Source organism: Augochlora pura, chromosome 11, assembly GCF_028453695.1.
Source record: "Augochlora pura isolate Apur16 chromosome 11, APUR_v2.2.1, whole genome shotgun sequence".
Lineage (NCBI taxonomy): Eukaryota > Metazoa > Arthropoda > Insecta > Hymenoptera > Halictidae > Augochlora > Augochlora pura.
In genome coordinates, this window is record NC_135782.1 from 2,515,709 (window position 1) to 2,540,804 (window position 25,096).

Consider the following 25,096-nt stretch of genomic DNA (forward strand, 5'->3'; position numbering starts at 1 on the left):
GGTACTCGCATTTGGTTCTTTCTCTTTTATTCTTGTTTAAATCAACAAGAAGAGGTTTGCTACTATTTCGAATGATCCAAGACTTCGTGAAATATGAGATTGTGAAAATTTTAGCAGGTGCAAATAAGTGATATGCATACATATACTTATGTTGAAATACATATACTTATGTAAATTTATAAAATAAATTAAAGTTTAACCGAGTGTCATACGCGATTCCAAACAATCATTAATCACTTTTGCAATTTGTAACCTTGTTGCATTTTATTGACCATCACATTGTTAATATTTTTTTCGTAACAAATGCCTTTTTAATACTCGATGCGCCATGATCGTGAAGCATGTAGATTCAAATCGACCGCGGTTACTGTTACTTGCTCATGATTCCATCTGACCGCGATCAATGATCCCGAGGAGCACGCCATTAATATCGAGCCACGCCGCAAAATCAACAGTTTACTATTTTTTAAAAACGTGGTTCGTCGCGCTCCTGGGAACAACAACGATGATGAGTCGCGATTGCCGCGGTGCGCACAAATAAATTATTGTTTCCGAGGTGGCAGCGATCCCTATACGAGACTGTGATACGAAATGATAATGACTGGGACGTGTTCTCGGGCACTGGAATAGATATGAAAACAAAACATACCGCGCGAGGTTGAACATATCATCGAAGGCGAGGCGAGAGGGAAAAAATGCGAGCGACAGCAACAGGACCAGAGACAGTGTCCAAGCAGTCGAATGTGCATGCACAACACGATAGACGACGAGGGTGTTAAGCAATATCCATGGACATAAGCGGTTACGCTTACGAGAACCGGTTCTACTGAATCGTTACACTTGAAAGGCTAGCTTCAAACAGGACGAGACGTCGCAAGGTGAAAGTAGAATGATCAAAGAAAATCGTCGTATCCGCGGATCAAAAATATCCTGTTGAGGTTCACGTTCACGGGTGGCACGGTTCGCGACAGCCGGAACGAAGATGCACGGGCTGCTCGGCCAAGAATTCGCAACCCAGCACGACGATCGCTGCGAATTGCTGACTAACCTCATTCGAGACTGATCGTACACACGATTTTGTATGTTTGGTGCGATCGCGAGGAAGGAAACGTATACTGTAAGATCGTTTCCTTAACGTTGATCGAGTAGTCGACGCAAAAAACTACTGGGTCTGACCTTTAAATAAGAAATCTTTGTTTACAATGGCTGTGCCCAACAAGTGGGAGAATGTTTGCAGATTGTGTTCGGAAGAGAGGAATGAGATGCTGCCGATTTTTGGCAACGAAGGGGTACAGCGAAAAGTCGCTCAAAAGCTACGAGCTTGCTTGCCTGTACTAGTATATAAAACAGATCCACTGCCAAAGCAAATATGTCAGTTTTGCGCTGCTAGGCTCGACGATGTTTATGAGTTTAGGGAATACTGTTTGAGCGTTTACAAAAGCATGCATGTGAAACTATTGTCGTTTAAGGACACAGAGTCTGTTCAGATTTACTTAGACGTGATGAAGAACTCTCCAGACCCTTGTCAGGTAACTGTTCTACATTAACTTATATACCAAAGGTAGTTTGAGTAATCAAGGTTATACAATGAAATTGAACAAGTATAGCAGGGCCAAGTTCACTCTAACGAAAAATAATATCACAATTTTTAGGCTCAATTATGGAGAGAAAAAGCCAGAGCCCCACCACCATTAGTACCTCTGCCAGCCTCACTGCCCGTTGAAAATCCATCAACACCAATAGATATTGCTCTAGATAATTCGAATACTTGTATCGAATCATTGCCTGAACTACCGTGTGAAGTAGAGATCAAGGAAATGAATGCAGACCCAATCTTAGTAACTGAGACTAGTATTTATGAATCCTCGGGTGTAAACAATGTAAAGAATGAACTGTATAAGCCAGATATAGTAGTAGATGATAAATCAAATGTTCTGAAAGAAAATAATAATCATGGTTCATCAAAAAGGAGAAGTATTTTGGAGCAAGTACTAACAGGTAGTTTAACAATAAGTGATAGAAAGGAATTACATTCAAAGGCAAAACTATCTTCTAAATGGTGGTGTGCTCCTTGTAACAGTTATTATAAGTAAGTTAATACCGATTAAGTGATACATTGGTTGCAACAACTCTATAGTTAGTGACTTGTTACAGAACAAAGGAGAGCTTAATGATGCACATGCTGTTGCATTGTCCTCGGAAGTACACTTGCAGAAAGTGTTCTGCATGTTTTGAATTAGTTGAAGATTTAGCTAAACACGAGGCTACTAGCCATCTAAAAGTGACATTAGATTTTGACAGAAGTCTCCAAGACTGTGATCAATGCGACAGGCAATTTGTAAGTTGGGAAATGCTTAAACAACACAGGTTACGTGATCATTCGGGCGAAACAATTGATATTGGGACCAATACGTGGTGCTCATTATGCAATAGGTACTAGTACAATGGATTTTTAGGATTACTACAATATATAGCTCCATATTTTCTGTTTAAACATTCCCTGTATATTTCAGGTTTTTCCCAAGTATAGACGACTATCAAAGTCATACTCAGTTACATCAAACTAATAATTATATACCAGTTAAAGCGTCGCAATTGGCAGATCAACAAACACCTCCAATTATCGATGTTGAGGAACCTCCAAGAGACGTGAAGAGGGAGCATATTGTTGAAGCTACCAAATCGCTCGCGTGCCCTACGTGCGGAAAGGTTGGAAATTTTAGAAATATCTAATGAAAACAATTTGCATATCTAATTAAAATCTTGTGCGAGTAGGTTTGTACCCAACAAAGCGCGTTGTCGAATCATATGCGTACTCATCAGCCTAAAAAACACAAATGTGATATATGCGGACGATCTTTCGGACTTATCATACGTTTAGCAGCACATAGAATGAGCGAGCATAGTAAGCATCCTTCGATATCTCCAGTAACGGCCAGTGTTGAGCAAGAAGAAGCATTGAATGCTGAGAGAGAAGCACGGGAAGCTAGAACTCGTGCGAGAAGCAGAACGTATACGGAAGTACGGATATGCGTGGAGACATTGTATATTATTTGGAAAGTAACTCAAGTTATTCTAAAATACTATAATTTCTAGATGGCGGAGCGCAACGACACCACCGGTCACGAAGAAACATCTGTAAAAAAGAGGGCCCCCAACGAATTTAAAAACGTGGCGAGATGTGGCATCTGTTTGCAATGGTTTAGTGATCATACTACAATGTTAACGCATTTACAAACGCATTCGGAGAACTATACCTGGAAGAATTTCGCTTGTCATATATGTAAAAAGTCTTTCAAGGAAAAGTGGCAGTTGTTGAGACACGAGGTACACGTTAATCATCTGTGCAACATCTCCTCGTTTCTGCTTTTCTATTATACTTTATTTAATTTTTTTTAAACTATAGACGTCTCATAAACGCAACGAGTCTTTCTCCGACAAGAGTTCGTACAAAGTACATCAGAAAACGCACATCGTCGATAAAACATATCACTGCTTCAAGTGTAATAAGATATTTTTCAAAGAAGTGACACTGTTGACGCACCAATGCACGCCGGATGCTTTCTATACCAAGAAGGGAGTATCCACGAAAGTCTCGCAAAAGTCAGTAATGTCATTGAGTGCTGGTAAAAAGTATAAATGCTCCAAATGCGATGCAACCTTCAACAGTTTTCAATCGAAGAACTCTCATATGAAGGTGCACACCGAAGGCTCGCATTCGGCGGTAATTTTTTGTAGTCTTGAATATTTATAAGCTATCTCAATTCTATTTGAACATAATTATATATTGAACAATTCGAATTCCTTTTTTGTCGTACAGGTACAAAACGACGAAGTGCAACTAGAGTCAGAAGATGAACCTATGCCAAAACTAAGTCCAGAAATATCATTGGAATACTCAGTGCCTATTGAACCGAAGGTGGAAATTAATGAGGAGAGTGCATCACCTCCTGTTAAACGAACTCTGATTAGAACAACTGGCGGGTAAGAGTTTGTAAAATTCAATTTTAAAGATCGTTCAACTAATAAGGTTTTCGTGTGGTTTGTTGTTTTTAGGTACCGGTGTGGAGTATGCCAATCTCCATTTATTTCACGAGAGTTAGCAGTTGCACACTTGATGTCTGCCCATCCGATAATGCCATACCAGTGTCCTTATTGTAAAACGCGATTCGCGACTCAGTATATCTTCACGCATCATATTAAAACGAATCATCCCGACGAGCATGAGAATTAAGTTACACGAGTTACTATTAGCTCTAAAATGCCAAACGATTCTTGTATCATAAGCTGCGCTTCGAGTCGGAGGCAATCTCCGCGTTTATGTACAAGATACGCAAGACGATTCTCAGTAAAGCAACCGATGCAGTTATTTTTTAATATAGAAATATCCGAAAGAATTGCACCATTTGCTTTTTTAGAATTAATCAGAATATGCAGGGTAGACCAGTTTCTCTATCCACTTGTGATGTCTCCTTTTATAATTTTTAATCTTTTTCGTAATTAAATTAAATTTTATAATTTGGACCGTTTTTCACAACGATAATTCACAATGAAATGTTTATATATGGGTAATTTGTAAATAAATATAGTTTGTGTTGAACGAGATATACTATTTAAGGAATTTGAAATATCGTTTCTTATAGGAGACTGGAGATAGGATTAGTACTTATACTGAACGTGCCTGTACAAGTATCGTGTCATGACGTCAGACAAATCTTTTAGTTAAATTGATTTACGATTGCCCGTGAGAGACGAACATCTTAGTGAATACCGTGTATATCTCGATAAGAAATAGTTAATCGCATTAAACATGTTATATGTTTATTTGTTAGTACGTTGCCAGACATTCCTCTTCCTACGATGAAATTCAGGAAATCGAAATGAGAAAGAAAAAGAATACTTACAACTTTCGTAATATTCGCGTCGAGGTCTGTATAGAAATCTAGAAATTAATTACAAGCATACCTATGATCGCATTGTACATTGTCATTATTGTTTTATTTTATATATAGTGTATTTACAATAAAAAATTGAATGTCGAGAACAAACTTATTAAATAAATTCTTTTTATCCAAACGCATTGTTCAAATCAAATAGTTGAAGCTATCGGATTTTCCCAATTATTCAGAGAATAAATTGTTTTTCAATTTGTGGTATGATAGATAAAGTCGGTAAGCAATTCACGGCGTATATTATAGATGGCGCTCGAAGTATCTGTAAAACATATAATTAAGAAGTGGAAATGATGATTTATAAGTTAATTTTGTTCTGATTTATATTTTAGTCATTATAAAAAGGATCCATAGATAAATTAATGCGCGACAGTACGAAACGTCATACTAATGTTACAATTCATGATTCACATTCGAATCTAATTCCCCTTACGTCTGACCGTAGCAATCATCTACCACTGTACACGAGACGACTATCACTGACCATTGCTACTGACTGTTCTAGAAATTCTCAGTGGGAAATCAGAACACAGGCACGATTTTCATCTATCCCGTATTTTGAATGCAAACGTAGCTTCTGCCACGCTTCCATTCGAAACTGCGCAGAAAATTACAGTCACTAGTATTGGCAATCGTTGAAGCTATTACATAATTTTCGAGTTTATTCTCCGAGGAAAACCAAAATCTTCGCAGTGTATAAAAACTGTTCCGAACCGATCTAAAGTGGTTTCAAAATTGTGAACAAAAGTTTTTGTAAAATCTAGATGCCAGAAAAGAAAGCACACCAATATTCGAAAAATCCAAAAGGTGTGACAAGAGACCGATGGAGTTCGTTTGTCACACGTGACTGAGATATCGATTTCAAAATTGTTATTTGAACGTAGGAAGTTGTCGATAAAATGGTAAGAAAAATATTGTTCCCGATAGAGAAAGAGTAATAACTAGGAGACAATGTGACAATGAAAATTGGCTTGGTAACAGATCAGGTGCAAGCGCATGGAATTAGAAAATAAAATGGCAAGGTGCATTTGAAAACATCTTCCGAAATCCGAACAGGCAAAACAGCCGAGATTTCGACAAATTAGAAAATTTAAGACATTGATCCGAATAAGTATACAATTGCCTGGAAAAGTATTGTTGCAGCATTACGTTCGTACGAGTTTGAAACGGAGGATCCAGAAGATCCGTGATTTCGACTGTTTTGGAGTAACGTTGCCCATTTCGAAGAAGGCTGTTTTGTAACGAGAAGAAGTCGACGTGCAAAAGAGCAACAACAGCGAAAATCAGGATACCTTGATAACGAAAATTGGCTCGGTGGCCGTGGCGTGGCCGGGGGGTGAGGGGCAGGGGGCACGGGGTTTGAGGGGACGCGCGGGAGGGGTTCGGTGGGGTATCGTGGGTGGTCGCAAAGCGCATGGAAAAACCAGAGGGGGCAGATCTGCCGCATAGCCGACGGAAACTCGTCGGGTGCTCGTCAGACGCGACGCGTCCGTGATCACGCACGGTGCACCACGCGAGAAAGAGGAAGGCCCCGTTGCGTTCGTTCAGTCATTTCGGACGTGGGAAACGGGGAAGATCGCTCCGATCGTCGAGCACACTGCCAACCGAGAACAATTTCTCCCGAGACGAGTCCGAAGAAGTTTGCCGACTTTTTCGAATTTTCCGATTTCTCCGATTTTTCCGATTTGCGACACGGGAACTGTCCGACCGATCGGGCCCGCCGATTGCGTGCCAGATTTCCATGCAGCGAGGGTGGAGGCAACACGTCCGAAGTGACTGACTGCAACGTGATTGGCTAAAACACATGGTCCGGTAATCGTGAACATGATTGGAAACCGTCTCGCGCCGATCGTCACCCTCGTCCTTGTGGTCCTGCTGTCGTCCGTCGATCACGGTGAGTGGAGATCCCTTATCCTCGAATCGCGCCAATTCGCGACAATCCTATAATCGCGTAGATCATGGGAGAACTTGGGAGAACCGTAGTGTACTGTGATACTGTTGTCGGTAAACGTTTTCCTTTAGACACGCTATGCTGATGAGAAAAAACGACGGGGACGTCCGAATGCGTCTAGTCTAGGTGCTTTAAAGTCAATTATTTTAATCACCACCGTAAACGATCGGTTCACCTGGTAGAAGACCGATCTGCGGAACGGGACGACTTGTCCTACTTTGGCGACCCAGTTTCCGATCTACACTGAATCACCGATCGATCTACAGGCTTCTTCCCGCTGTAGTTTCCGTCACGATTTTCTCAGCCGAGGCGCGCATGCGTTTCAAATAAGAATCGTATTACATTTTCCTGTTTAATGAAATTCAGCTGCAAAATGAGGCAGAAACGGTATCGGCCCTTCCTATGGCTGGATATTTGCACTATGTCAAAGTGGAGAGCGAGAGAGAGAGAGAGAGAGAGAGATTAGCATACGAGATGGCCGGCTATCCAAGTTCGTCGAAAACGGAAAAAGCGATCTAACGGGACGATTGACTTTTCGAAAGAGCCGCGGGGGTTGCAGGTCGCAGCGCAATGCGGTAGTGACGAGAAAACCGAGCGTATCTATAGAACAGTTGGAAACAAGATTCGCTTTTGCAGACCAACACCCGCGAATTCCTCGCGAATTTCTCGAGTCCAGGGAAAAACGGGGGGAATGCTTTTTTCACTGGTCCTGTCGAAACGGAGACGATATTGATTTTCGGTTACATAAAGAGTACGATGGGAGCCACCATGGTCTCCTTCCGGTTTCGAATTGTCTTCCGCCTCCTTTTATCGCAAAACACGATCAAATGTACCAATATCTATCGAGGCATTTAATAGTAATACTTTGACAAATATTACAATTTTGTACCGATCTTTTTTAAACACTGACTTACTTTAAAATAGAACTTTAGGAAATTCTTCTGTATCCGTATTGTACTTCTTAGAAGCGTATCGATGCGATTCGATCGTAGAAAGAATTGAAAAATCTTTTTTCAAATAGTGGAATATACATATATTGCATCGGGAAGTCGGAAACGATTGGTAAGCACGAAATAATCGTATTAACACTGTTGCCTACACGATTCACGAAAGTTTACCAGTCTCTGTTCTGAGAAGAATTTTGCGAGAAGGACCTGAAGCTCGACGAGGATTCGTGCCGCGAAATCCCCGAGGGGTTGGTTCTCGCTGCCAGCAGTTTCCGATACCTTCTGGCTCGACGAATTTTCGTTTGGACGAACGGCGCGCGACTTGGATTACGAATGGTCGAGAACGAGGGCAATTAGCTTCGTAGCCAGGATGGACTGGGGGATCCTGTCCCGTTGAGGATTACGGTGTTCCAGATGCTCGTCAGGGAACTCGTACGATGCCTCGCACTTGTGGTACTTCCGCGGCGCTTGCACGGAACCAGAATGTACTCAATTTCTAAATTGAATCTCATTAGAAAAGTAAATCGCTCGGCATTCCGAAAGGAATAGGGTCGGCCGGAAGTTGTCGACGCGAGAAAGACAAATCAAGAAACCAAGAGGATTCCGGGGCTGAGACACTCGGCGAGGTCTCTAGAAGAGAGGAGTTCCTCGAGCGATCTGCTCGTATTTACAGAAACCAGGTGCCGAGGTGCTGAAAGAGAAACGGCTGAAGAGGACTCCGAGCTGTTCCGTAAGAGAGCTTTCGTAAGCAGATCCGTTGCTACCCGACATTCTCGTTTCGAGCCCGGGGGCTGCTCGATGGAATTTCAGAGCCGTGTAGAACGAACAAGAACTGTTGCTGGATCGTTCTTGCCAACAAATTAAATGGCCAGCGAGCGCAACGAATTATGCAAACAAGTGCGGCTAACTTCGAAAACGAAAGGAAAACGGACGGTAGGGTGTGTACGACAGGAATGGACACCGCGAACCATTAAAGGAACACTCGCGCAGCTTAAAGCAATGCGGCAATACGAAATGATGCGACGGTATCGACGTTCCGCAAAAACTGCATTCTTTTCGTTCTTCCCGATCGCAATCGTCGCGATCGGGAAGATTACGCAACCGCGGTGAACTTTTCTATCGACCGCGCAGCTGACAAACGGGCAGATCGACCAATGAACAACGTGAACAAAAATGAAAACGAAAGCGTAGAAGTTGCCGGAGGTGACGTAAGCGACGCATGCAGGCCGAATCGTTAGCGGGTGACCTTAAAATTCGGCCGGGTGCGATTCGAGTGCGATTCAGCTACGATTCGATGCGATCGCGACCGCGACCGCGACCTCGACTTGCGGTTAGAGGGTGCCGCAGCGGAGGCTGAGAGGCGCAAAGAAATGTTTTTTCCTAGAAGGATAGAGCTGTGACCATTTTTCTTGACATCGATCGGGATCGGCGCAGTTTGTTGGAAATTTAGAATTTTTGGATCATAGAACCTGGCCCCGCCAGGGTTATCGAGCGACCCACTTTCTCCCCTCCCTCCCGCTGCATTCTCTCGTACTCTCCTTCACCGAATTCTATTCTCCCTGCACCGCGTGGTACCGTGACCAAGGGGACGTTTCTCGACGTTAACCTTGCCTTATCGACGAATTTTTAATAAAATCTGCGCCGCTCCCGCTCCTCATCCTGTCGAGCCTCGCTGCCTCTCCTACCATTTATTTAACTATAGATTACGACACCTCGGTTTCAATTACGTTATTATGGAACCTTTGCGAAGTAGACGAAAATATCGCCTTGCTTGCTTGAATTTTCTTTGTTACACTCAAAGTAACGAACATGGTTGTTACGAGACGCAAACGCGTACGATCGTTGCGATCGTACACCTATTTGGGCGCACGAAGCAGCGAGCAACTTCGTCGAGCTTCGTTACAACTCGATGTTGCAATTAGCTATTTACACGATGGTACATTGTTTCCGAGAACCATGGGACACACTGAATCACTTATGCTACCAGTTTGGAATCGTTCTGAGCGCGTTCTTTGCAGAACGATTAATGTTTACCAAACTAGCCGAGAACGTCGAAATATTATCATTGATTGTCGGCTCGAGGGTTAATACGCTTAAACTTTCGAGCGTGCTCTCGCGGAAGCACTTAACATTTGATCGACACGATTCGTCTGTGACAAGTGCGCGAGAGCAAATGCATTGGAAAACGCTCCTCCCGCTGACGACACCTATCATCGTCGAGAACACCGGAAGCTTTATTCGATGGGAAGAGAAATCTCGACAGATGTCCGCTAAGCCTAGTAACAACAAAAGCGCAGAGTTTCGAAGCGTTTCCGTATCTTCGACGGTGCGTCCTCCAACCGATAATCGAACGTGACTCTTTTTCCAAGACTTTTTATTATGTTAACCAACTAAAAATATCCAGGGCGTTTCGTTTTTACCTGGTGCTATTTTACGACTCAACGTGTCTATGATCCGCCGAAAAGTTAGCAGTCCGGAAATGCCTTTGACGATGGCTATCTACGAAGCATGAAACCCTGGTCTAATAATGTTGAACGGCGTATTGGCCACCGAGGATCTACTTAAATGTCGATGCTTTTTAGAAATCCAGAAATAACCAGCGGTATTTGAAACGTTTGCAAGATCACGGCTCGAAGTAACAATTTTTCAAAGGCCCGACTTCGCTCGCTTAAAACGGAAACTGGATAACTAGCCGTTGCAATCCCGTGTTACTGTAATAATTAAGCTATGTCCCGTCTAAGCTCTGATCACTGTGTGCTTGCTATGACTGCCTCATAATAGACGGTAACCAAAGGGGTTGGTTCTGTAGTTTCGACGATCAAGCTAACAGCCTTTAAGGGCTCAATTATTTACCGTTAACCAGAGCTAAACGAGAAGGTAGTTACAGCGTTAACCCTCTACTATCCTAATAGTTGAGCCCTATTTCGCAGCGTCTTCTCTCATAACGGGCTGCAACGCAACGGGCACCCTTTAATGCGGAATCAATCGCCGTTAACTAGAGTTAAAGGAGCAGCTCGAGCATTTTAATGCGCCGACTCGCTATGTTCAATAATTGAACCAGACAGAGGGGTTGATTCCTCTAGTTTCTTCAACGGATTAATGGTTGTTAACCGGATGCCGGATTCCACTGCATCGGCTTCTATTTCTAAAGATGAAAAGAACGAGACAGTGTTAGTGGGTCAACATTCGTATCTCGATTGAACGGGGGTGAAGAATCGCGGTGGAATGGTCTACGAGGCCGTTCCCCTTACCTTATCGGTGGCATATTCCTGTCAACGAGAACGAACGAAACCGAACGAGCTCGATCCCTTCGTTTTCAGTTCTCGTCGATTACGTAAGGATCCGCAATGTCACGCAGCCTTCGTCGGTTCCTCACGTGACGCAACCAACTTTTACTCCTAGTTCTGCGATCAGCTCTGCTCCTGTGTGCCTTGCCAGTCGGTCGCCCTATTTACCGTTGATCGAATATCTTGCTCCCAAACGTCGTCGAGTACTGCTTTTCCCGCATCGAACACTTTGATGAATGTTTTCACGTCGAACGAAGACCTTCAACGACCAGGCCGTCGCGTCGTCGAGTCGCTTCGATCTGTCCTCTTCAACCGCCGCAGATTCGCTCCAAGATCTACCCGGTATTTAACGTTTTACCTTCCATCTTTGTCTCTTCAGTCTTAGCAAAGTACTGGGATATACTACGTTTTATGGTGGACAGATAAGTCGAACGAGTTTTATTCGGAAACTTAGAGTTTGGGCAAATGCTGTTCAAACCTGCCATTCGTGACCGCTAAGTGGATATCTTCGGCCATCGAACATAATAGGATTAGATCGAAGAACCCCGTCTGGCGAATAAATAAATAAAAAGAAAACAGTCGATAAATATCGACAACGAATTAACCGGTTGACAGACTCGAGAATAGGATGAATCACCGAGTGTGCAAATGAATCGTTGCATAAACTGCGTTCTGCAAAACAACGTTGCAATCTTCTATCCTCTCAGGAAGAACGGAGCATCGAAGGGAAAAATATCGAGTCATTGCCAGTTGATCATTCCGCTGCGACGATAGTTGTGCATCCGTGAATGATTAACGATACGGAAGCTACAGGAACAGAGAGGCGGGGACGGCCTGCGGAACTTGCCAAGGTCAGGGTGCTGAACTACCCCCGCGCCCGCTATATTTTCGTGACGCTGCTTTCAGCGAATCCGAGGAAGGGAAGCCAGTAAAGGAACCGAGCCCGTCTGTCGATACAATTTACGCTGCATTCTGCAAAGAAACCAAACATTACACTGCCGCCAACGTCAACACACGCGTTAGAGCCTGTTAAATAGCTTCCCTTCTTTCTATTCTTTGCACAACGTCGCTAACATTTGCCGTTGTGCATTTATCCGACGGACAATTTCTTGTTTAAACAGTTAAAAATGCATTTGATGGGTGCATCGTTGACTTGGGCTAATTTTGAAGCAAACTATAACGTGCCAGCAACTTTCCTTCCGACCCTTCTTTGCATAACCTTGCCAATATTTGTCGTTGTTCGATTATCCAACCAACAATCTTCTGCTTAGAGCCCTAAAAATCTTGTTGTGCGAAAAAATTTGGCATCGAACAAAAAGTTATACAATATTCGATTGCAAATGCATTGTCCTTCCAATTGAGAACTCTGCCATAGTAGGCTAATTATTATTATATGCCCCTGTTCAACACGAGTATAGGAATCGAACATAATCTTTCCGCTCGTGAATCTAATGCAATTAGCGTTAATCCGTTGTTCTGGGAGTTGCACGTTTTTCCGCGAAAAGCATTTCTATTCCAGCTTTGTTCGAGGTTGCGCGTTCCTGGTCGACTGCCAATTTCATCAGCCTTCCTGGACAGAGTTTTCCAACAGTCACTCTAAAGATTTTCCTATGTGACACAATTAAGTTGGGCTTATTTTTTAACTCGATTCGAAATGAATGATTCGCGTGTTTCATGGCAAAGTCAATGACGTCGGACATCCCTTGATGAACGTAGACTGTTGTCGTCATACTTACGTAATCGACAATCGGGGATGCGCGAGTGCGGCCGAATTTTCTAGAACGTTTACGGGGTAAATTCATAGGGCCGTTCCGGTCGAATATCCGGCCGAATAGTTGCGAATGGCAAATATTGACGGACAATTTGCAGACGGCGTTTTAGGCAATATGTTCTCCGCGGATCCGGCGTTCTCACCTATGCACGAGCTCTATTTTATCGTGAGTGTATCAGTAGGTCATCGCGCGCATTGGTCTGGGTTAGGTCTTTCTGCTCGATATCAGCTGGTGCCGTAACCGGACTCGCTGGGAGGGTGAATGGGGTTGCGTCGTGACGCCACAACGCGGCAGGGCCGTAGCCAATCACCGGCACCCCGCCAGACGGACCGTGAAACGAACTCTCGACAATCGAATAAGCCGGACGCCTACCTAAAAAGAAATAATTCAATTTTCATCGATCAACGAAATCAACGGGGAAAAGGAGGGGGGGGGGGGATCAAAAGGGGCATTCAGTTCTTCGAGTTCTAACGATTTAACGATCTTAATTAATAAAATATTTGAAACTTCGCCTCCACATTTTTCTAATAAATTTTAGAATTTGGAAAGGCATCGAATACATGTATACTAAGATCACCTATGGGTTCGTGCTGTCATTTCTACTTATCGCTTATTCACTTCTTTTTACTATAAACCGCTGATTAAAAACCTTGTCTCACTGGAAAGCTCGTTTATTTTTTTCTGAGCCGTCTATTTTTCCGACAATAGGAAAATTAGTATCCTGGAGCCATTGACTTAGATTTCCTGGAGCCATTTATAGAAAATAATTGAATCGCATGTACGGAACGTTCGATAGCACTAAAATTTCCTGGAGCTCGATTAAGCATCCGGGAAATGATAACGACAACGCGAATTCACGATGATACCATCGACTGCTCCGTAGCGTCTCTATCCGTGCGGATCTCCAAATTAATAACCAACGGCAACAGACTAATTGCACGCGTAGTTAGCGACAAGCACGTGCATATTAGTGGCCCAGTTTTCAGGGAATTGCGGCTCGCTATAAGGGCGGAGAACACAAGGAGCCGCGGTTTATAATATGGATCCAGTTGTTCTTCGAAGTCCTGACTCCTGACCTAAGCTATCCTAATCGATAGAGTAGCCTGGCGTTTCGTGATATGTCGCTATAAGCCAGTTCCTGTTTCTTCAAAGTTCCTTCCTCTTTCGCGATCATACTAAAATCTATACTGTACCTATAAAACCGTCGTCGGCATATCCAGGACTAAACGGCGGGGCGTCAGATTTAGATTAGAGTCGGCTGAGTAGTTCGGCTCGAATTCGTAGGCCGTAGACTATGGTTATATCATACTTTAGGATGGAATTGTAACGCTACAGCTAGACCGTATGTCAAGTGCACATGAATAAATCATCGTTTAATGCATGTCGCGATCATGATTGCAGTTTAGCCTTTACACCGCAGGATTCGGAACTCACACAGCGTGACCGATTCATTTAAAATTTTCTCGGCCATTAATTACTGGGTATCGTCGCAACGAGCATGACAATTAACATACACTTTGTATTCCAGGTGAAGCAATAATATGTTACCAATGCAACAGCGAATACGATCCAAGGTGTGGCGATCCGTTCGATTCGTATACTCTCGGGACCGTGAACTGCAGTTTTCAACCACGACTGGAACACCTGAACCACTTAGAACCTACTATCTGCCGAAAGATCAGCCAAAAAGGTACGTTTCTCGATCTAGTTATCATCGATACGACGTGAATTATTTTGCGAGTCGCGAAACAATAGCAAGTAGTGGAAGTCTGCTCTGTATCTGTACGACCAGGGCATCAATAATTCAAGGATTAATCCTGCGGCGTCTAGCACGGTCGCCTGCATTGCGGTGTTCTCGTAGCCCTAAAACCACCGAGTCGTGAAAAAGCACGTGCAACGTGCAACCGTGCAATCGTGCCCTTTAAGCTCGCAACGATATTAACCGAGAGGCACGGCGCCGGCCGCGGCCGTGTAATTTCCTCAAACTGTGCTTGCATAATCCCCCCTCGCAATCTCCTTCGCCTATCCGTTGGGATAGGTCTTTGAGGAATTTGCGCAGGTGGTCTTTAACGACTGCATCCGTTCTGAGAATGCTCCACCGCCGCATTCAATTTAAGATCTAAACGGAACATAGCATCTTCGAAATCTTCGGCTCCCTTCGTTTTCCGTTTTGACTCAGAAATCGAGTGAGCCGAGTGAAATTCTTTCAAGATACATCTGCAACGTGTCGTACTGTTTACGCCTCGGTTCGACGCAACTATATTCTCGCAATCGAACTAGTTACCGATATGCACATAATTGATCCGGCGCGACGACGGAGACAGGAATGTTCTATATCAGTTATACAAAACACTAAAAATAGTCCCGCAATAGGGACGTAGCAAAATATTTAGACTGTCCAAGTTCATGGTCAATCCACCGACCTTGCGTTCCCGTCTACGCGACATCTCGCGTTCGCCTACTTTGATCCGTTGCAGACGCAACGCTATGAAACAAGTCAGCAAACTGTTTGAATGTAATGCGAGACAACGTTTTCCCTGTTCGAACAAAACTAGTTATAATTAAGTAAAATCTTGTGATCAGACGTAGTAAACGAAGTAACGAGATCCTGACAGAATGATTGGAATGTTTCTGTGGTTTCAGTGTACGGGAAAATCAGGGTAGTCAGAGGCTGCGGATACATCACGGACGAGAGGGACAACGCGGAATGCGTGAAGAGATCGGGCACTCACGACGTACAGGCACACTACTGCTCATGCACCGGTGATCTCTGCAACTCGGCCGAACGCCGCACGCCGTCCTTCTTACTGCCGTTGACGTCTTTGTTCACGGTCGTTCTGGCATTGCCGAGTCTATTACTTTCGTACCCGCTCGCAGTATCTGTCTTAACTTCACCGTACTTCTCCATAGCCTAAAATGATTAATTTCGGCCATTAGCGGACACAACACACGACGCCTAAACCGAGTCAACGATACAATAGCGACCGTTCGGACCCGGGCCAACTCGTTCCCCTCCTGTTCCATTTTTAATCGATCGGCGATCCGGGAATTAGCAAACAGGAATTATCGCGGAGAAAGAGGTTTCAGTTTCGTCGTTCCCGAGAATCAAAAGTTCTTTCATTCCTCTGTTCGGACCAGCACCGACTGTCGGTAAAGAAGGGTAACGAGAGATTGTCAACGAGTTGGTTACAGTTTACGGCCAACATTGTCGCTCTTGTTTTTTTCAAACGGGGTGTTTTCGATTGTCAAGGATAGAGGAGAGAGAATGCGAGAGAGAGAGAGAGAGAGAGAGAGAGGAAGAGTGCACAATACACCGAAACACACGTGATCCGGGGCACGAACGATTCATAAAAAAGAAAAAAAAATGAAACAACAATACTCATAGTTAAATTACAAAAAAAACGTAGTTGTAAACGGTGATACAAACTGCCAGAGATCGCGAGATCGATCGTACATCGGATAGTACGCTTCCCTGAGATAAATTTAAAAAATGAAAGATTTGAAATGAAAACAAAAAAAATCTACATGAAACACAACACACATGATTATGGCCTCCGCGTGAAAGCAACCGGCGTCTCTCGCATAAGCGTAGAAAGTAAATAAATTGAAATAAACCTCAAGAAATATGTATATGTATATTATATACGCATACATACATACATGTGTATATATATATATATGTATGTATATACATGTGGTAGCGGCATTGCGAATACGTTCGCACGTTTGTACGCTACTGCTGAGAGAAACAGAGAGAAAAAATATATATATATATATATTATATTTTATTGGGAGGAAGCAGAAATGGAATTGCACGCAAGAAGGATATTACAGCTTATTTTTAGAGAAGTAACGGCGGGTCGTTTTCGTGAATGAGCGTGGTCGTCGTGCAACGAGCTTTGTCGGATTGAGAGGACGGTGATCGAAGGGATACATATCGTCGCAAACGCCTATATTTTGCATTTCGTTGACGGACAAACGAGGGAAAAAGAAAGAAAAAGAACAAAAACGACGGCTTCCGCCATTACGATCGCGACCTGTGTTCCGCTGATTTTTGCAATAAAATGCTGTACGTAAATGATAGACGGTAGCGGAGGCTCGCGAGTAAACTGACGCGTGCATGTGTGTGTCTGACGTCTGAATGGATGCGCATGAGTCGAGTGCTTGGTAAGCGTGCCTCTCTGTGTATGTGTGTGTCTGCATGAGAGAGTGTAAATCGCGCGCGGAAGGAACGCTAAAGAAGACGAAAAACTAACCTCGGACATAGTTCGCTCGAGAAGTAAACAAATGTTACTACTACTTCGATCATAGTCGAACTAACAAAAATATATATATCTAAGAACAGAAGAAAAAAAACACGAAAAAAACGTACACACAGGAGTCGTAACGAAACCGTAACGAAGATGTAGAATCGTCGATGGAGAAAGTAGAGGATAACGTAGAATGCTTATTGACAACAACAACAACAACAACAACAACAACATTAACATCAAAAACACATGTCTCACCGCAGTACCTAAATAAATCGCTGCTGCCGCTATTGTCACCGTGTCGTCTCGCCGCCATTGTTACACTATTATTACAACCGCTATTACTAATTACTAATATTCCTACTGTCGGAAGTACTAACTTCCTGTTACCATTAATATCGTTACTGTTGTCATTGTTATTCTTCTTTTTATCGTTACTGTTATGATTGTTAAACAATGGTAGAAGAGCAACAATGGACAGTAGTGGTCGAAAGTCCCGCCAGACAGTATAGAGATAAATGTATGTAGAGGTTCTTTCATACGAGCCCTTGCGAGTCCAGATTTTTAACGGTTTTAAATAGAAAAACATGAATGTAAGTCCGTTACTTTTTGGAAGAATGACAAGTGGAAGAACTAGTAGCTGTCTACAATGTCGTAATATTAATATTGTTATGCACTACCATGGGTATTGGCTTCCCAAGTTTTTATTTGATCTGACTCGTAAGTGTTCATTAGGAGAAGCCTGAAAATGCCAGAAAGAGACCGTCGTGTTTTATTACTGGTAAAATTTCGAATTACATATACCTTGGACTGCGGATGAGCCTAGGATCAAGCACGGAGTTTGAAATCCTCGAAACCACTGACTCACATTTTTTTGATACACAAGTCCCCAGTTGACAGTTGCACGCGTTGCGCGGCTTGCTTCAGAAACGTGGTGTTCGCGGGAAGATGTAATCGTATAACCACGTCGAATCGTACTTCTTTCTCCCTATCCGTTGCGACCACGAGTATACACTGGAATCCCTGAATTCTCACGTGTTTTCTAATGTACACATGATTCATAGTTTCACCTTCTACTCCTGTTTAATCGAGGTTGTGTTACACGCAAGTCACAGGTGAAGACACTTCCGCGATAACTTTACAATTGCTCGTTTAATTTAAAAGTTCGCCATGTCGAATAGAACAGGAACAGGTACCTGCTTTAAAACCTCTTTTCTCTGGCCTTTCGAATGAAATAAATCCCAATACCGTCAAAGAAAATTTCTCTGCCAATTTCTTAGCGATGTAATAATCGAGTGAAACTAGTACCAATATGAAGGACGTTCCCCATTTCAAACGGATCAGTTACGTGACTTTGTTATGACAGATGAATCCTTAACTTAAACGAGCGACGCACCAGTTGATCGTACTCATACACCTGTGTATAATTAACGAAAAATAATTAGATCCTAAATGACATGTGTATCCGTGGAACGAAGGGCTCCACTGTGCACTGCCCTGTTCAAGTCATAAATCTGGAACAACGGATAGGGAACAGACGAAAGACGGAATAAAAGACGAAAGAAGAAACTAGTCGAAAAGAAAGAATTTCGTTATGTTCCGCTCAATTAGTTTAGTTTATCGTCTGGCTGTTTTAGATGGTAAAAAGGTACATAATAATATTCTAAACATGCCTAGTGGTCTATCAGAGTTGAACTTTCTTATTTTTGCTTGAAACGTCAGATAAACGTGGCATAAAAGAAAAAAAATGTAACTACTAGTTGCTCGTCTGTACGTAACGTTTAAGCCGATTCGTAAGATTAGAACTCCGTCTCAAGTTACTTTACTAATAAGTAAGGGCAAAAGATAATTAGCCGGTCATCCGGTCAGGCTTCGTCGTTTCATCATCTCGTTCGGAAGATCGAACGAGAACAGTAAAAAGAAAAAGAAAATGAAAAATGATTGAATTTTAAAAAGTTATACAAATACAAAAAAGGAAGAAAAAGATACATTCGACGTTACATATTATTATCAAACTGTGGACTTTATGCATTTATAGCATACTCGATCGTCTAAAATTCAATATAGTACAAAGTGTAAAGAAAATATCATGTGGTTTTTATTTTACTCGTAACCTATACAGTCCTGTATACTAGAAGCAAAAGAATTTATATCTGCCGTTCGGAGTTCCACGATCTATAGTTCTATACGAAAAACCTACATTTGCATAAATGTCGGTAAACCGATTATTATACTCGTGTAATGCAATTCGTTCCAATCGTAGGGTGAGTTCACTTATTCCGAATGATTACTCGGACCCGACTGTACACACTAATTCTTTCCCTTTATTGCATACAGAGTTTACGCGCATGGCAAACGTAAAATTGACCCGCCAAAAAATACAAAAGAGTAAACAATAAGATAACAAGAGAACTCACGAAGCATCGTGATACGTCCATAGAAGGCAAACATAAGTGAAAACCTCTTGTCCTGTCGATGTACCGTGATCCATGATGACCATAGAAACTGTGACGTCTAACCAATAAAAATTAAACGATGATGACACCCATTTTTTTAAACGTTCCATTTCCTTTCTGGCGCGCGTCTGTAATCCGTAGTGAATCATAGACAGCGGAATGTAACGAAACTATTCGTTTGGGTTCTCATTTCAAAATCCAGGCGGGAACTCCCAGCGATAGTCGTTCCATACATATCGTCCACTCACGATTACGAGGCATACTTTGACATAATGCCATTTGGCTACACTGCCACCTGTTCAAGCATATCGAGCGTAAAAGAAAGCATAGAAGGCGACAGCAAACGAAAAAGGGAAGAAATCGCGAATAGCATATACATATTTTCATTCGGACTGTTCCATCAGTTTAACATGAACCTCATATCGATATGATGTACACGTTACGTTTAATTAACAAAATTCATCAGGTATCCTCTGAAAGATATCAAGACAATGTCCACGTCAATGTTGTTCAGTTGTATTGTAATATTTATTATCGTACGATATCAATATTACATTGTACGCGTCAATCACTATGTACAGAGATTATTCTGCCAATAAAGTATTGAATGGTTACCAAAAAAAAAACAAGGAAACAGAAACCATGATTCAGAGGTGGCATGAAATTTAAACAAATCGCCTTATATAGATAGTCATTTAAAAATTGCCAACTCGCTTCATTACATAAAATAATTTTTTAGCGCATTGCAAGATCACAGATCCGTTTGAATTGATAATGATGCGTCATTGAGAAAAATTCTCAAGTCAATAGTTAATGAAATTTGTTTCAACACATAAATAAATTCCAAATGTAAAAAAATGCATCTACTTTCATGCATTAAATCAATGTCATTTCATTGAGAACAATCTGTACTATTTTTTTGTTTACTATCACTTATTCTATATTGTTTCTTATTAAGCTATCGATTGAAATGCTAAAGTAGAGGTAAGGACTGGAATAATACAGCAAGTACTACATTAGAACATATATTTCTCTATCAAGGGGATAATTAGAAGTTAAGAGCGCTCGTTAAGTGTAGAAAAGACTTAATCATTAATTGGAGTAAATTCTTCACTTATTGAATTATAGCACCATGTAGAATGGATTGGAATCGAAGGAACGTGAGTATTTTGCGCGATGATCGATTGAAAAAATGTAATTGTGCAGTCAATATTTCAAAAATGAAAAACATCGTATAAAAGGCTGACGCCATTCTTGTCATAATAGAATATTCTGTACATAATACTCTTTCGTAATCGGTATTCAGAAGGCACGACGGTCGACATATCGATAGCTGGCCGGAAGACACAGAATCACTCGATCAACGTGTCTATGATATCACTTTTATAATTACCATGTGTTCTCTTATATGAACATATGAAATTTTTCAACTTAAAATTCATAGAATTGATTATTAATATCCTCGTTGCGATATAAATATATAAATGCATCAACAACAGTGAAAGCAAACGATTGCTTTAATACTGTAGCATTTTGTATGATACCAGCATTCTGATGGCGAGCCAGAATTACAATTAAGCTCTCTTGAAATTTTTTTAGTTTTTACCGAACGTCAATTCATGATTTTTCTCTGAGTTTCTTTTTAGAATTTACTTGTAAAAAAATAAGTCTCTAAATATTCACTGCTCCAAAAGTACTAACGAAACAAGTCATATTTGTCTCGTACTAATGCCGCGATTATATTTAGTCGACTAGATCTCTAGTTTGTAGAAGGTTTAATTAAAAAATCAATATCTCCACAGTATAAACGTTATGCGGGCAGATGACAAAATGCATATTAAAAAGATACAATTCAAATGGTTCTGAATAAAAGTAAAAAATTATATAACACTTACTCGTAAAAAAGTGTTAAGAAAATGGAACGCTTGGATTAGTATATGAAACAAGCGTATATTCATCGGGACTCAATGGTTTTGAATCCTCGAAGTGCTAAGTATTTGAGAATATGACTATGTCGGCCGACTTTTCCTCTTCCGTGGATACAAACGGTGTTACCACTTGCATGTTGACCGATATATACAACGGATAAGTAAGTTCTTTGTCCAAAGACATCACTAGTTTCTATAAAATTAAACATATGTTATTTCCATGAAATTTTAGTATATAAAACAAATATAAATAATTGTTTGCTTACCTCTTCATTTTTGTGGAGTAATAATCTAAGCATACCGGAACTCTGAATGTGTTTCTCTTGACGTTGTTCATCCAATGAAATTAAACTTACCCTATGGACACATGTGTTTATGTAGAATTATCGATGGAGATGTAAGGTGCTGGTTAAGCTCTTGAACAAGTTTGTGAGTGTACTCACTTTAAAATTATATTGTGCTTGCTGTGATTAGCTTTAATAAGGTCTGTGTCTAATCTATGATTTCTCTTAATCCTCAAAGTAGTGCTGTCCAAGCATACGACCAAATTTAGTCCAAAGTGAAACGCTGTCCATCTCCAAGTATGCTCGCCGACTTTTTCAATGCATCTTCCACAACGGAAACATTCGCGTGCGAATTCCTCTTCACTCATTTGTTTTGGTCTAAAATATTTAAAAAATGCATTATTACAATACTGTTATCCTTTTATTGCCATTTGATCGCTCTGTTACTTGTAGAATAGTTATCATAGGTACCTAAAGTAGATTGACAAACAAGAGAGTAGGTTTTTCAGAGTGAATATTCTGTCCTCGAAGCTGGATATAAAAAGGAAGGGAAGAAAAAGAAGGCACATTTTCGAGAAGCACATTACTACGTCCATTGCCCTAAGCATAGATCAGGAATACATGTAAGAAACATGCAAATTCCCCAACTTACCCTCGATCTTTATTCGCGTCTATTCGTAATAAATGTAACCATTGCTCCTTGTACGCGTTGTGCAGCCATTCATGTGGTATCAAATTGTCACTATATAATATCTTAACATCTTGATCGTGTAATAAAAGGTACTTCATTCTCAGTGCTTTAAAAGGCGCCGCGAATTCCCTGCCTTCCTCAGTTATAAGAAAAGCTTCTGTCCATTTGTGATTTCTGAAGTACTCATCAATTTGTAATGTTTCTTCTTTATTGTGTACATGAACAAAGAGCCTGAAACAAAATTTGTTGTAATATACAAGAACCATATACATAGAAACAGTTGTTCAATGGAATATACTGTTGCTCACCATACTCTGAGCATCATATATATACAGAACTCAGTTTGCATAGCAATTAAATCAGGGCTAGCAATTAACTCAGCCATTAGATCTGGTGTGATTTCCTTCAAGAAAGTTGGATGTAGCCATCCATATCCTAAAAGATTTACTTCTAGCCACCGTTTGGCTGCTGCTTTTACCATTGGTACACCATATGATACAGCAGCATTGTAATAAGGAACAACAGTTTTTATGTTTGTTGTTTCCACCATGATATCTGTGCATTGGTCGATCAACCCTTGCAATTGAAATAAAGTGGAGGTAGCCAAAATCGATATGACATCTTTTGGTTCCAAACTGACTTCATCCTGGTAAAAGGAACCAAAGACTGTCAAAAGAGCTGAAAGTATTTCAAATTAACAAAAATATTTATGCTCGATCACAGAAGAACATTTATAAATATTTTTATAAATACTATTTACAATCCAATGTGATGTTAGGGTCAGCAATTTCCACACTGATAACTGTCTCATTCGCTTCCCTCCAAGATCCAGAAAACATACTTGCAAAATATGGGCTCTGAAAATGTATGTATGTATCATGAATGACCATTCACAAATAGAATACAACAAAATATTATGTTAGCATCAACTCAATGACATTACCTGGCTAATATAAACTTTATGTAACCTCCATGCTTTTCCTAACATGAGCACAGTTATATCGCTGCCTTTTTCTTCTTGAAATAGAGTTTTATATATGTACTGTGCTGTTGTCAGCAATTTTCTCCTGGAAATATACAAAACGAATGATTGCTATATGAATGGCTAGGAAACATGAACAGAGAAACACGTTGACATTGCTACGTCAATAATGTAGAAAACAGAGTTCCTCTTTACTCGCTATTAAGAAAATAAGCGTAGTATTGTTGTGGGTGTACTTTTTCGGCGTTTGCAGGGTACGATCAATGTAGTCTGATTCAGAATCGAAGTCATCTTCCTCGATGCACTTTCGTTTACGACCACGGTACACAGAGTGCACTGCGCTGTTTGACATCGACGCAATTCGACTCGCGTAACTTCCCATTTTGTCACGTTTCTCTCTAATACGTATAGAAAATTTCAAGTTTAAATATTGGCGAACATCCGAGAGTCCTCGACATTGTTTTCTGATGCGAAGAACCTGCCTTAGTCGTAAAAGGCTCGCGCCACGCCACAACACACAGTGTTCAGTATACACGCAACACAAGAAGGCTCGCTCGCATATACATATGTATGTAAATAGGTGGCTCCGTAGAAACCTTCAACATATGTACACGCATGCCCAAATGCATACGTTCATGTAAACATGTGACGTAACAAAAGATGTGACGTCACAACTTGAATAAGGATACACACTGTTTGCGGATAGAATGCTTCATTCCAGGCTCATCCAATTGCGTGCGTTTTCTCGCTTGGGTGAAAGTGTGCCACGTGCGTTAGCCATAAAAGGAACAAACAGGATACAGGGCCATTCGAAGTTTCATCTTCGTAAGTCGATTCTTGCGAATATGCGTTAATACTTTCATCGAAAGTTATTCGACTATTGTCATAATAAATATATGTATTACATGAAATGGCCTTTCCTTTTTACAGCAATGTAGATTGCAAAAATCATGTGTTTATAATAAGTATATAAAATATACTTATTTAAGTATATTATGTTAGCAAAACATAAACTTAAGTGTTATCGTAAAGGCGCCATTATATGGATATTCGATGTGATTAGGGACTACATGTAAATGCACACGACAGCATCCATACAATCAAGGCTGCAAATATTCAGGGTTTATATGAATATTTAATCTTTTTCTCTATTACAATGTTGCCAAAAAGTTTCATAAGACTCGTTGGTATAAGAATATTTCTAGCATATCAATGATAAATACATGCGTATGTATAGAAAATCAAATGGTAAACATGAATACGTAAACTGACTCACTTTTAGACATAATGCGCATGTCGAACACAACTTACAAAGCGTTGCTATTGGTTGCCATGCAATGTGTCAGTGTCAGGTTTCGTTGGATTTCGTTATGTGCGGTTCGCATAAGAATAACGGTGATTTATATGTTCGCAATATATAAAAATTAATTATTACGAGAAACGCTCCATATTAGTATAAATATTCCAAAAAATACGAAGACGAATAAGGTATTATTGAAACATCGTTATAATTTATCTGATTACAAAGATCTGATTCTCATTTTGACGGAGCTATGTAACCTTGTTTTTTGTAAACAATATTAATCTTTCATTCAA

The 25,096-nt window shown here is 41.0% G+C and overlaps 4 protein-coding genes and 1 long non-coding RNA gene across 16 annotated transcripts in view; 3 read left to right on the forward strand and 2 right to left on the reverse strand.

The window, feature by feature from the left end:
- The first annotated feature begins 361 nt into the window (after window positions 1-361).
- LOC144476682 (uncharacterized) lies at window positions 362-5,400 on the forward strand. Its single transcript, XM_078193799.1, has 9 exons — window positions 362-1,529; window positions 1,653-2,089; window positions 2,155-2,433; window positions 2,514-2,709; window positions 2,776-3,021; window positions 3,097-3,327; window positions 3,407-3,724; window positions 3,821-3,984; window positions 4,057-5,400. Exons 1-9 carry the CDS (start codon window positions 1,203-1,205, stop codon window positions 4,232-4,234), a joined length of 2,376 nt encoding a protein of 791 aa, XP_078049925.1. The 5' UTR covers window positions 362-1,202; the 3' UTR covers window positions 4,235-5,400.
- Window positions 5,401-6,373: 973 nt separating this feature from the next.
- On the forward strand, window positions 6,374-19,244 carry LOC144476686 (UPAR/Ly6 domain-containing protein crok). The gene is made up of 3 exons (XM_078193807.1): window positions 6,374-6,846; window positions 14,438-14,599; window positions 15,553-19,244. Exons 1-3 carry the CDS (start codon window positions 6,777-6,779, stop codon window positions 15,822-15,824), a joined length of 504 nt encoding a protein of 167 aa, XP_078049933.1. The 5' UTR covers window positions 6,374-6,776; the 3' UTR covers window positions 15,825-19,244.
- Window positions 6,823-18,104, reverse strand: LOC144476688 (uncharacterized). 3 transcript variants are annotated; one of them, XR_013495069.1, is made up of 5 exons: window positions 17,964-18,104; window positions 15,649-15,820; window positions 12,874-13,281; window positions 11,102-12,745; window positions 6,823-10,995 (listed from the first exon to the last, which is right to left on the reverse strand). It is a non-coding gene; the product is annotated as an uncharacterized LOC144476688 (long non-coding RNA). The 3 variants fall into 3 exon arrangements; XR_013495070.1 differs by having other exon boundaries at window positions 11,102-11,686; window positions 11,775-13,281; XR_013495068.1 differs by having other exon boundaries at window positions 11,102-13,281.
- Window positions 19,245-19,259: 15 nt separating the features above from the next.
- On the reverse strand, window positions 19,260-24,075 carry Gcl (germ cell-less). 4 transcript variants are annotated; one of them, XR_013495067.1, is made up of 10 exons: window positions 23,737-24,075; window positions 23,462-23,585; window positions 23,279-23,375; window positions 22,827-23,196; window positions 22,480-22,749; window positions 22,299-22,358; window positions 21,987-22,205; window positions 21,810-21,900; window positions 21,511-21,736; window positions 19,260-19,910 (listed from the first exon to the last, which is right to left on the reverse strand). XR_013495067.1 is itself a non-coding variant. In XM_078193800.1 (9 exons), the coding sequence occupies exons 1-9, from the start codon at window positions 23,880-23,882 to the stop codon at window positions 21,605-21,607; spliced, it is 1,509 nt and encodes a 502-aa protein (XP_078049926.1). In that variant the 5' UTR covers window positions 23,883-24,075; the 3' UTR covers window positions 19,918-21,604. The 4 variants fall into 4 exon arrangements, 3 of the variants coding, with proteins under 3 accessions (XP_078049926.1, XP_078049928.1, XP_078049927.1); XM_078193800.1 differs by lacking the exon at window positions 19,260-19,910 and having other exon boundaries at window positions 19,918-21,736; XM_078193802.1 differs by lacking the exon at window positions 19,260-19,910 and having other exon boundaries at window positions 19,918-21,736; window positions 23,696-23,873.
- A 519-nt stretch (window positions 24,076-24,594) lies between these two features.
- LOC144476681 (uncharacterized) overlaps window positions 24,595-25,096 on the forward strand; it is a 39,968-nt gene continuing 39,466 nt past the window's right edge. For 6 of the 7 annotated variants that reach the window (XR_013495061.1, XR_013495062.1, XR_013495066.1 and 3 more), the window contains exon 1: window positions 24,596-24,988. The gene's annotated coding sequence lies outside the window, so the exon portion shown is untranslated. Of the gene's footprint in view, window positions 24,989-25,096 lie in introns of all 7 variants that reach the window. The other variant, XM_078193797.1, reaches the window with a different exon arrangement.